The sequence below is a fragment of the Lissotriton helveticus genome, chromosome 8 (genome assembly GCF_964261635.1).
Source record: "Lissotriton helveticus chromosome 8, aLisHel1.1, whole genome shotgun sequence".
Lineage (NCBI taxonomy): Eukaryota > Metazoa > Chordata > Amphibia > Caudata > Salamandridae > Lissotriton > Lissotriton helveticus.
The window spans coordinates 1,058,561,018-1,058,573,779 of record NC_136069.1 but is presented as its reverse complement, the minus strand read 5'-3'; the positions used below and the strand labels follow the sequence as shown (position 1 = coordinate 1,058,573,779).

Here is a 12,762-nt window from a genome sequence, read left to right as displayed (position 1 = left end):
ATCCTTGTGTGTCAAGCCGTATGAATAAGAAGGGAACCAAGGAGTGGCGGGGTGCCATGGGTGACCCTACAGTCGGCACTGTGATAAAGTATATTGTGTGGGTCAGGGGAACGGCTTATTGACCTGGCAGTCTTGACGCTGTCGCTGCAAGCCATGGGTTTGAGGTGATGACGTTGTATAGTTGTGTGTCTATGGAGTGAAGAAATCACGCATGACTGAATGCTAACACTAGTTCAACCCTGCTCAGCAATGGGGAAACTTTAATCTGTCCTTTGGCTTCCTCTTGTCTAATTGCCCTGTCAGCAGCTTCTGCCCATACTGTAATGGATTGCATCCACATCAGCTCTGAGGGGGTACACTTGCCTTCCAATGCCAGGTCACCAAGTGCTTAGCCAGCAGTAGATCGAGATCTAGAAAGTGCCCTTTGAGTTTGTTTCTTAGAGCGTTTGAACCGCCTAAGGGCACAAGCCTCCCAATTGTGTGGGGTAGAACAAACTGTGACCTGGTTAAGGTGTGATGTAATTGCTGAACAGAAGTGTAAGCAAGTAGGGCAGGGCCACATCAAGTGCTTCACGTTGACAATGGGCAGCTGGCCCACAATTCTTCTATGCATATGCCACACAAACTGCTTATGTCCTTATTTACTGTAGTTCTTATGTACTGCTTTTCTAGTCAAAAGAGCTCACTTCATGTTAAGTAAATAAATGACTCATGCCACCACTTTTGATTCTTCCCCATTCATCCAGCTGTGATCACTGATACCCTTCCGTTTTTTACCATGGTAGAATTCACCCCTCTCACACACCTTGGCTACGGCTACACTCCTTATTCTAAATGAGACAAGAGCAACAATTTAAAAATTCCTATCTGAAGCAAGGGAATGAAAGGAAATGTATCATGTGTGTTGGCTTTTACTAAAGTTAAACTGCAAGGTGAAGAAAAAATAATGAAGAACTGCGCCAATAAGTCTCTTAATACACCTTGAGCTGTATTATTGAAAAATATTTTAACGCATTAAGTGCATATCAAGTAGAGTGTTGGATGTCTCCAGTGGTTGCTGGTAAGAAGCCCTCAAATTTAATCCCATGAGCTAAATCCCTGGAAAAGGCCAGCTTGCTGTAGATTACACCTGACACATTCCACTCCCCATGGTGATTGATGATGGCAGTGGGTAGAGCAAAGACTGAACAAAGCATAATTCATGTAGGCAATCATTTAAAGCATAGCTCCGAAGTAAATGTTATCTGGTAACTAACTGCTCTTCCCAACAATTCTGTCTAGATGGAGATTATGACAGCTACTATGACAATAGCAAGGTGAACAATGGGAGTGGTGATGCTCCATGTGCCAAGGATGGTCTTGCGATTTCATTTTTTCCTGAAGAAGACACTGAGGAGAAAACCTTTTTCCAGAAAGTTGTTTCTGCAGCCCAGACATGGTTCAGTCTGTTTGGATGGCCTAATGGGAGTAACCCCATTTCCATTCCCAAATCTCTTCGAAGGTAAACCTCTACATCTTACTTTTGTTCTGGATAGGCTTAACATTTTCTAGAGCAATATCAATTTGTTGAAAATCAAAATACACAATATAACATGCTCAACTACGAACTGTTTTTAATCTTCACAATTAAAGACACTGAATTTTTGGTTTTGTGATCAGGACTATTAAAATTAATGTAAGATCTCTGAGTATGAAGATATCTGCATCGATACAAGACAGCATAGTCAAGGCACCTTAAATATTTATGTTGTCACCAATATTATTAGCTCTATATGGATACTAATTCCTTGTTGAGCAATGCATCACATTTTAACCCATCCTTTCTAAATACATCTTTGCTGTGCTAGAAATAAATTGCACTCCATTGTTGCTAGTTACTGTAATAAGTAATACTTCTGTAGTGAAAATCACATCAAGAAATTTCAAAACAACGACTGTGTTAGCTCTTTCTAATATCTTGATTGCATTCCAACGTGAAAAAGATATGTTGGAGACACAATATACTTATGCGTTGTTTTAATTGACCTGCCATATCAATTAAATTGATCTCCCATGGATTCTTGGTTGAAACATAATTTCAGATGGAGGATTCAAAGTTTTTAAACTTCTAACTGCCTTAATACCACAAACACTCTGTGACAACTGTTTCTATAGCACTATCCTATACCTGGATACCAATATAGATTTTTTGCACTTCTCTTAACGTGTACAATGCCTAAATGTTCTTCATGGTTTTGGTTAATGATGATATTCCTCAAGTGTAAGGTGGATCCCCTTTTCACCTCTCCTCACAATACCAGCTATGACAGTTCATTTCTAATTTTCCAAAAGGGTCTAAATGTGTTTGTTAAAATCTCCTTCCTTGGCCAACTACACAGGATAAACTTCTTGTTAATGCTAGTCAATCTATTGTCTTCAGCATATTCTTTATGACACTCCTCCCTTGTCAGGCCAGGACATCCCTCATACAACCAATACCATTTTGTATTAGTCCCAAGCATTGTCCTTCCATCAAGTTTAAAGGCAGTGTTGACAAAGAATCCACCACTACATTATCTTATTCATAAACATATCCTCGTTTAAATGTAAAATCCTGCAACCTCGTGGAAAACCTGGCTATACTTGCAGATGCTCTCATCATTCCTTCAGTAGTTAAGAAGCTAATCAATGATTTGTAACCATCATGTACTACAAAAGGTTTACCCCACAAGTACGAGTGGAAATACTCACTTTTAACTTTTTCCTCTTGAAAACGGAGTACCTTTCCTCTGAAGGACAGAGGAATTATCAGGAAAATGCAATAGTAACCTCCACTCTGTCCCGCTTTTTCTGCATTAATACAGCACCCAAACCATTTGAGCTTGCATCAGTGATAACAAAACTTTGTTCTGACATTTCAAAACCTTTAAGCACATGTGCACTAGAAATAGCTTACCTAATGAACTTGAAATCTCTTTGACAGCTCATTCCACTCAGATTTGGTCTTGTTTTTGAGATGTTTGAGCCAAATGACCTCACGTCTTCTTTGCTACAGGAAGTTGGAGATTGACTGTTTGCTTTCACTAAAGATGGTTTAGGTTTAATACCATTTTCACACTGTACAGGACTTAAATACTTAACCTGATTCTCAGCAAAAGTTTAGAACATTTAGAATTTTCTTCTGTAAGCCCATGTTCATCTTGAACTTTTAGAACCTTCACAGGTTTTCAGTTCTGTTCTTTTAAATCTCCACCAAACACCAGTATGTCATATTGAAAACAGATAGTGCCTTTGATTTGGCAAAACAGCTTGAACATCAAATGATGAAAGACACCTGCTGCTGATGCAAACTAAAAAGACATGCATTTAAATTGGAAATTCCCTTTTTAAATGATAAACGTAATGAGCTTTCTGCTTTCCTGTTTCAGTGGAATTTAGTGTTAAGCCGAAGATAAAACAGTCTTCGATAAGCACCTAGTCCCTCTAATCAAGATGAGTATTTGTGATATTTTAGGGAAAGAAATCAGTCAATTAGAATATTGTTATTTAATTGGCTTAGGTTTATGCATAGGCAAATCTTCCTATTTGTTTTGCGTGCCACAAATATGGGGGCGACCCAATCAGAAGTCTCTGCAGATTATATTATGTGGGAATTCAGTATTCTGTGCAACGTATTGGAAAATTCCCCTCTCACTGATGTGGGTACATTTCTAATTTTGGGACTTTTAGGAACAGCATTGTCCTTCAATTATATTTTGTGTTCAAAACCTACCACCCCCCTTCCATTACCACTAAACACTTTGGGGAAAACATTTCAACATCTTTCTACTGACATGTTCACTGTTATCTAGGATCAGAACTTGCTTCTCATTGTTCGTATCCATTATAATGTGGACCTCTCCTTGATCGTGCCAAACTAATACTGAAGGACTTTTCTTAACTAACATTTTCACACATATTTCCTTTTCTTGAATATAAAAATGAAAGCTCTGAACCTTTATAACTCCATTCATTTCTCCATCACAACCTTCAAGAGAAACATCAAGTTCCTGTAAAGTGGTCCTTATTTTCCCCACAAATTTATCCTTTCATACGTATTTGTTAATGTTTACATATGGAGATCCAGAATCGGCATACACATTTAGCTGACTCTCACTAGAACTCATTACAAAATGGCTTCCTTCCTATTCTCTTAGTACCAGAAACATTTAAAGCACCCTTGCCAAATTTTGATATACAGTTAATGACACCCTTATCTTCCTCAGAAAAAATAACAAATAAGTGGCCGATTTGCAACAAAGACTTGTCACTATTATCCTCCTCGGAATCCCAGAAACTTTCAACAAATGTAACTCTTCCTTTTCTTTTCTTACAAACCATTGTAAAATGTCCTATTGCCCCACAGCTCAAAGATTTCTGTTTAAGGGCGGACAACTTTACCTTTAAGCTAAATAGATCTTATTGGTTGCTGCTGTCATATAGGTAACACCATAACTTTGTTTTAATGTCCTCCTTTTTTCTATTTCCCTTCTTGCTAGTCTTTAAGAACTTATTATCTTCCTTGCCTTAATTTTTGTCACAATATTAGATTCACTCACAAAGTCCTTCGGTTCGTACAAAACTGTTTTAGGACATCCACCAGACAACTCTGCTTTCCTGCTTATCGCCAAATCGTCTTTGAGTTTGGAATCCCTATAATCAATAACTCATCCTGAATTAAATAGAGTGATCAGTGGAATGCATAATGACTTGATCACAAATCAACTGTTCCTATAAATTATCAAATTTGCAATCTAACAAAAGATTACCCTGTTTCCTGTTTCCTTTGAAAACATGTGAACCTTGTACCAATACAAAACTTGGCAAAAAATAGCTGTCAAAATCCTTAATAAATCTATCAAACACATTACCATCCCTATCAAAATCCTCTTTGATCCTACTATATTATGTTTTTATCTAGCTGGCCTAGTGGAATGCAAATAATCAGTTTTTCGGCTCAGCTGACATGTCTGTTCTTTCTTCCACAGTTGCGAAGTAGTTTTTCAGAAAATATTGTTTTCATTCTAACCTACTCATACTCAGTTCACTGCTGGCTGGCCAAAATGGTTGAAGAGACAAAACTGGAAAACATTGTGAAGCCATGTTAAAAGTGGATTAGTTTAATTCCCTTTCTTTACAGTGGAAACCGCAGGACTTGTTCACTCTTCACTACTTTGAAGGAGTATACAACTAGGACAGAATGAATAATGGTGAAGAAAGAATGTATGGAAGTCAGCCTTTACATGAGTAAAGACAAAAATTACTAGAAGAACTGCAAAACAGCAACCAATACCTTTAGCTTAAAAAAAACCAATCCACATGAAGGCACTCTAAACTGTATGTCAGAATTCCAAATAACAAGCCGTTAAGAAAACATCCCCAAGTACTTACTAGCGAGAGAAAGATGAAGCAGCCATACATTCAATAGCTGAAGGTAAAAATTACAATCACTCAACAAATATATCTAGTGACGAACAACAAGTCAGTATCGGTGCTTCCCAAGATGGCGCCAGTATCAGTTATGCTGCGTGACATGCCTGTAAAACTCTTACAAGTGTCTTTCCCAGGGGCATACACAAGCATGTGTTACATTTTATAAGAAGTGTCAGTGTCTTAGCTAGAGCTTTTGTCACCCAGGGCGTTCCCTGAGAATGCCTCCCCTCATACACACCAAAAATATTATGGTGGCAATGACTGGAGCACTGGTTCACAGTCAAAACCGCATGTAGGGAAATAAATTAAAACACTATGTTTATTTTTTAAGTAAAACTTTAATTCCAATATTCTAAAATGTTATTTTTTTAGCAAAATCCTCAATGACATTGTCGAAATCTATTTCATCACTCAGTTGCTGTTCTATAGACAGTATGACAAGATTTCTTAAACACAAGGTACTCATTGCAGATGTTGGGTAATTCTTAATAGTTTTTCTTTTTGAAAAACTCCTCTCACAACCAGCAACACTTACAGCAATTGTGAGGAAAATTTGCAGTAGTATTACAATATTTGGAACTGAGTTTTCAAGACTGTATTTTAGAATAAACTGCAAAAGTTCAAGGGGACCTTCCTTCCAAGTCTGTGTTTCATCTTGCGTAAGAGAACAGAACTAAAACTCAAAAAGTATTTTTCTCTAAATGAGAAACTCTTCCTTATTAATGTCATCATGATTATGATTTAGTTGATATTCATATTTATCATTTGTAAGATTTGATGGAGTAAGGAAGGTATATTTTTCAGCAAGACACTGAAGCTGTTAAAATCTTGTGATTTCTTGGATCACTCTGTCAAGTGAAAAAAAACATTTCTCTCCTCAACTCAGTTTCGTATAATTCAGCATCTCATGATTCTTCACCTGCCATCAGTTTTTTCTGTCTACATCGACGATCCATGACTATCCCCAGATCATTTCATCTTTCTTTGGCATATGCTACTGAATTCTTAACTAATTCGTCCCTATTGACAGTTAAAAATGCTTTTAAAGCCTTGAGTTTTATGTCACATTTTTGTATATTCAGTCCTTTGGTTTGGAGGTAGACCTGTACGTCAATAATTTCTAGAAGGACGGATTCCCACAGGCCAAGAAACCACAGAAAGGCAAATAATTGTAACTCACAAGCAGCATACCAGCATTTGACCTGATAACTCTATTTACTTATTCACTATTTAAATGTGCCCACAGCACTTGAGAGTTTCCAGTAATTTGTTTGCAACACTCCCACCATTTCCCTGTGCACTCCACTTAATTTCTATTAGACGCTTGACACTTTGACCAGTGACCGAAGTCAGAATATCCCAGCAATGGGTTGAGGAACAAAAAAAAGTGAACAAATACTCCACAGTTCCCACAAAAGGTAACAGAATTCACAGCAACAGAAGCTGCATGTACACCAACCAACTTTTTCAGAGTGATTTGTATATTCGAAAAAAACCCTGCTTTTCCATTACATTTCTTGATGCATCTCTGAAAGCCAGTATGTTGATTAGCCATCACAGCAGCGTTATCATATGCTTGTCCTCAAAATTGTGAATATCAATTCATTTGTTTTGTAATTTTTGCTAAATTAAAGTTAAAATATTCTCAGCGGTTTGCCTTTTGTTTCAATAAAATCAATACATGATTCCACAACCTTTACTTTATTTTCATAGATCATAATGTAGCATAAAACTGGACTTGTTTGATCCTTATGAGAAATATCAGGGGTGATGTTGAATATCATAGAAAAATACATTGCTTCTTTTACTTGCTCGATAACTTTGCTTCCTACTTTTTCTCCCAAAATTTCTATAAACTCGTTCTAAATAGTAGGCGACATATAGGATTTAACAATTATTTTCTCCAGCTTGTTTCTTACAATATGTTCATGTAGCATTGGATTGTATTTCGACATCAAATGAACTACATCTAAAAAATGTCCTTTATTTCCTGTCGATTCAAAATCATCATCGGTCTCGTAATTAATTTCTTCTCGTTGACCCCTTGAAGCCTAATTTTGTTTAGCTATGAATCTAATGATATCCAACAATTTTAAAGTATCTCCCTCCACTTCTTCACTTCATTTCAACTTGTTCTTGTTCCTTTTTATCAATTGTTGTTCCACGTCTAATTTCCAACTCCTTCCATTGTGTGAAAGATCGAACATTGGCCACAATAGATTCATAGTCGTTTATTTCAGGATTAAGTTGTCACCACATGTTGAATCCATCCGTAGAATCAATATTTGAATGACTTCAGTCTACAAATGTAACAAAAGAAGTAAAAAGCTTTCTTGGAAGGAGAGTACACCAAACACGACCTCAACATTTTAAAATTATTTGGCAGAGTTAGAAAAAACCACTCATGTGTACGTTTTCTGTCTCGTCCTTTGATTGAATCACCCTCACGAATCACTTCACCAAAATCAGAATTTATATGTTGCACAACAGACACACCTTGACGTACTAGTAAGTTCCGTGTGTCATCGTTTATCTTACTTGGACAAAGACTGACGTCTTTTAAGTCAACAGCTGGAATTTTTTACTTTCCTTATCGCTTGTTGAATTTGAAGAAACACTTGACTTTTATGATGGTTTGAATACGGAATAAGAAATTGCTCCAGCAACAGTAGTAGTATTTTCGCTACTGAGGTATTTCAGTAGGGCACCTTTCTTCTTTTTTAATTTTTTCTCCTAAGCCTTTTTCTTTTTTCTGAAGGCTGCACCACTTTCTTTTATTCGCATCTTCTTGAGTAAGACAGTAAGACTGAAAGAATAATAGGAAAAAGAAAGATATTCATAAAAACGAATAATTATATAAATAAGGAATAACAGGGATAAATAAATCCCTTTTAAAATGTTAGTTTGTGTAGTCTGCACACCTAAAAAACTGTGATACTCCAACTCACCTCAGAAAAATAAAGAACAATGATGTAAAATCACAAAGATATTACATGCACTCATGCAGCGGGTTAGTCACCTTTACCACTTGTCAGACTGGTGAGCGTTTTAGCGGCCACCACAAGAAAAACAGCACGCATTCACGTTGCTCATATCAGAGGTGTGAGCTCTGAGGCTGGGCTGACATCATCACCTGCAGCGGGAAGGGCAGGAATCTGTGGGAGGAATGAGTAGATGGGACAAAAACCCCTAGAGACTAGTTCTATCTGGTTAATTAGTGGGTACTATGAGGGTCACCACCACTCCTACCCAGGATTCACCTCCTCTGAATCATTCCCTCTGAAACTTTCCTCTACAGTGAGTCTGGATCCTTCCCTCTCAGGTGATCTCTTGCAAGGGTCCAAGAAAAATGTAATATCCTGTGCAGATGATCCCAATAGGAGAGAGAGGATTGCGGAGGAGTTTCACTAAACAGAGAATCCTGAGTCCTCCCAGAAAGGAATGTGCAGACCAGGTTCGGGTTTAATGCCCATGCCCAGAACACAAGAGAAAATTCATGTATACTATGTATACCTAGCACAGCCTACACTTATGTCCGACCACTGTAGTGAGCATGCCCAGAATATTAGCCACTACTGCATACAATTTAGAAGAAGCTGCTCCGGCTTGACATCTCAATGAGACATCAAGCAGGAGGAGCAGCTTCTTTTATTATGGCCAACGAATGATGTCCTGCACAGAAGACGCTCTCAAGGCTGTGTCTGCTGCCTCCAGGCCTGCCTCCTCCTCCTCAGATGAGGACGATAGGTCCAAGATTAGAAGGGCAGAAAATGACTCAAGACAAATCTGTAAAGAGCAAGGTCATGTTTATTAGTGGCAGAGGAGAATGTCTTGAAAGAAACCTTTTCGCCACTGAAACTTGACGCTTTCCCTAAACCATTCAGAAAGGTGACAAATTTGGGATTCCTTGCCCATTACAAATTGTGTTTGTTTCTTCCCCTTGTATTTTGTTATCCAAACGTTCAATGCAAGGTCTTTCCTTGTCTCAGAATTATAGGAAAAGATGCTGCAATTGCATGCATCCTAGGCTTTAGACTGGACTGTGAGCATTGTTTCAACCTGGGAATCTCAAAGATCTGTGATTAAGCCTTCAGGTTATACCGATTCCAACTGTCTGTTTTATAACAGGTGGACTTATTTTAAAACCGCCTCTCTAATCCAAATTCAGTTCACCCATGCTGAGTTTAAGTCCCAGTGCTATTTAGGTCCAAATTCACTCTGCAAATGACAAACCAACAGGCTTTTTGAAGAACAAACCTCAGCTATTCTTTTCAGCCTAAACCCAAGCCTCCCTTAGAATTTCATGCTTTTGAAGGAATCATAGGGATGGGCACTACTTCACCCGGTCCTTGCTCGTCCTCCAGCAGTTACCTTATGAAATCTTGAGAAGTTATATTAATGTTTGTGAAAAAAGTCACCACTACATGCTGCCGACCACAAACCATTGGGTTAGCTATTCCAATGATAGTTACTTTTCAAGTTTCTGGGAGGATCACATTATAAATGCTGTAAGTTACAGCCCCTTCTTGTCAGAAATATTCCTTTTAGTTTTAGTGAAAGTGGAGAGTCCTTGATTATTTTTCATTTAACTATACACAAAAAGTGGGCTTTGGATCAGCCTCTTAAAGATGTATATCTATATTTTACTTAAGTCTTTAGCTTGAGACATAGTTACGTGTTGGATCAGTAAAAAGGTGCGTTTTAGTCTAACTGTCTTTGTATTTAAAAGTACGGTCAACTATCCCATATTTGTTTTTCTAAAGTAAAGTCACCCATCACTGATTCAGTAATTTACATATCCATATTCCCAGCTGCCAGGCCACTGCTTCCTTCCTGAGTGCCTAATAGTTCTGCTTTAATCTGAGCTTGGTATCTCCTCTTCCCTGCTACTGGGAAACAATTCACAGTGAGTGTCTCTGGCAAATATACTCTACTGCAAATGTTACCCTTCTCATACATGAGATTCCTGGCAGCTCCTTCCACTGCTGCTGAATTGCTGCTAAGTGTGCCAAGCAACTTCCTCCAGTTGCAGAAAAACATTGTAAAAGCCAGTAAATGTGAATTCTAAATTACATTGTGACCCAGACTTATTGGCTGTGCCAATGCTTTTTTAGAAATATAGTTTCTCTTTCTGCAAGTATCAACATACTTTCTCCCAGTGCATAGTTACTTTTTAGGAAAATATACCAAATATATGGAGAGATAGGGGATATGGAGCACTGTGCTGCCCTACATCACACATACATTAGTTTAAATCTCTGTGCAATTATCCATGGCTGATTCCTCTGTTGTCTAAGGGAGTCCGCAAAATCTGTTCACCTGCTTTGTTTAACTATCTCCACCCAGCCAAGTATTTCACATGTGTTGGACCTGGCCTTTTTTGCAGGGTTATGCCCAAACTTTTTGCCTTTTTCCTCCTATTATTTCTAACCTCTTTTTGTTGGCTTAACAACTCTGGGCACTTCATCACTGCTGATCAGTGCTAAAGTGCATATGCTCTCTGTGTAAATTGTATCAGTGATTAGGTTTATCCATGATTGGCATATGTGATTTACCCAGGACCTGTAATTAAAATGCTACTAGTAGGCTTGCAGCACTGATTGTGCCACCCACATGAGTTGCCCTTCGATCATGTCTCAGAACTCTCACTGCAATGTCTGTGTGTGCAGTTTTGAACTAGTAAGTGCACCCTTTTGCCTGGCCCAAACCTTCCCTTTTTCTACATGTAAGGCTGCTGTGTATGTGAAACGTAGGACATGTGCTGGTATTTCTTACATGTCCTGATATCATTGGAACTGCCGTGTCATCTCTCACAAGTGTAACTTCCAATTGGGAAGAGATAGAGATTTGGAGTTTGTGATGCCTGAACTCACAATTTAAAACTACATCTTTTAGTGAAGTTGTTTTTTAGATTGTGTGCTTGAACATGGTACTTTTATAAAGTTTGGCTTTTCTTACTTTACTATTCTGTGCCTCTGCCTGCCTGTGGAATCCATGTCTGGTTTAGACTGACAGTTGGGCTGTTGGTGCATACAGTCTAGGCAGTCACACAAAGGGAGCTGAGGTGTGCCCTGCATATCCTCATGGCCCATCACCAGGCCGATGGTTCTTCCTGAGCTAGTGTGGTGGGAGGCGGTGTTACTGACAACTGAGAAGGGCTGTGCCTGTCCTCACACAAAGCTGTCTCCACCCCCCTGTAATGTGTCTGGGGCCAGGTCAAGGAAAGGCAGTGTCTTGTGCACGGCAAAGACTTTCCTTTGAAGTTTGCCTACTTCAAAGGCGGAAATTGGTATAAGTACTGGAGCATAACATTAGAACACTTCTGGACAAAGACGAGATTCTGCTAAGAAGAAGAGCTGGAGAAGCTGTATGAGGGGGACTGCCATTCTGCTTGATGCTATGTTGTGCTGTCCTACTGCTTCCTGCTTCCTGTTTTGGACAGTGAAAGTTCTGGACTTTGCTTTCCTCATCCTGCTTGCCAAGGTTCTATGTGTACTTGCCTCCTGTTAAGGAGTCTCAGGTTTATCAAAGACTTCATCTGCAGCCCCTGAACTCCTTTTGCTCAGAGTACTGGCCTGCTAAGTGATGCCAATCCAGTTCTGGGCTCTTGGAGATGGCTTTGTTGCAAATAAAGTCCAGGCTTCGACCTTCAGCTCCCATTTTTCCTGCCACAGTCTTGCCCTGCAATTGAAAAGCCCACGCATTGCTGAGGTGCAGCTGAAGAATCGATGCAGCTCCTGCCATGTGGCTGAAAGATCACCGCAGCCCGAGTCCTGAGCCCTGTGTATCCGTAGTCTGAGACACCATCTCCGACCAAGATGCAGGCCCTGGTGGCCAAGATGGCAGGAGAGTGAGACAATCCTGTCTGTCTCTCCGGCCTCACCACCCGCATTCACCATCATAATCCAGCTTTCTCTGCCCTGTTGTGGTTACCCATTAGCTGCCTGGGAGTAGAGCCCGCAGGGCGGCTTTGGTGCCTCCTTGAGACCTAACCAAGCACTGAGGAGCACATCGACGGTGCTGGAGACCGGCGAGTCAAGCGCGGCCTACGAGGGCAAGCACAGGCACGAGCGAATCTAATTGTTGTGGTCGCCCCGCCTTGTGTCAGTGGGTGGCCGCGGCCTGAGGGGCGTGGGCGCTGGCCCTGGCAGCTGGACTCAGCGTAGGTCCGGGCAGCGATGACAGAGCCGACTGCCTGGGTCTGGCATGTGCCAGGTCCGAGGGCGGAGGAGAAGGTGGATGGGGATGCCTGTTGGAGAGCATGTCAGGGTGCCTTGGAGCCTGGAGCCATCCTGAGCTGTCCAGTTCACC

General features: G+C 39.9%; 1 protein-coding gene across 1 annotated transcript in view; it reads left to right on the top strand.

The window, feature by feature from the left end:
* CFAP47 (cilia and flagella associated protein 47) overlaps window positions 1-12,762 on the top strand; it is a 2,858,849-nt gene that overhangs the window by 554,592 nt on the left and 2,291,495 nt on the right. The window contains exon 29 of the mRNA XM_078657910.1: window positions 1,282-1,501. Coding sequence (XP_078514036.1) covers window positions 1,282-1,501 — 220 coding nt within the window. The remainder of the gene's footprint in view (window positions 1-1,281; window positions 1,502-12,762) is intronic.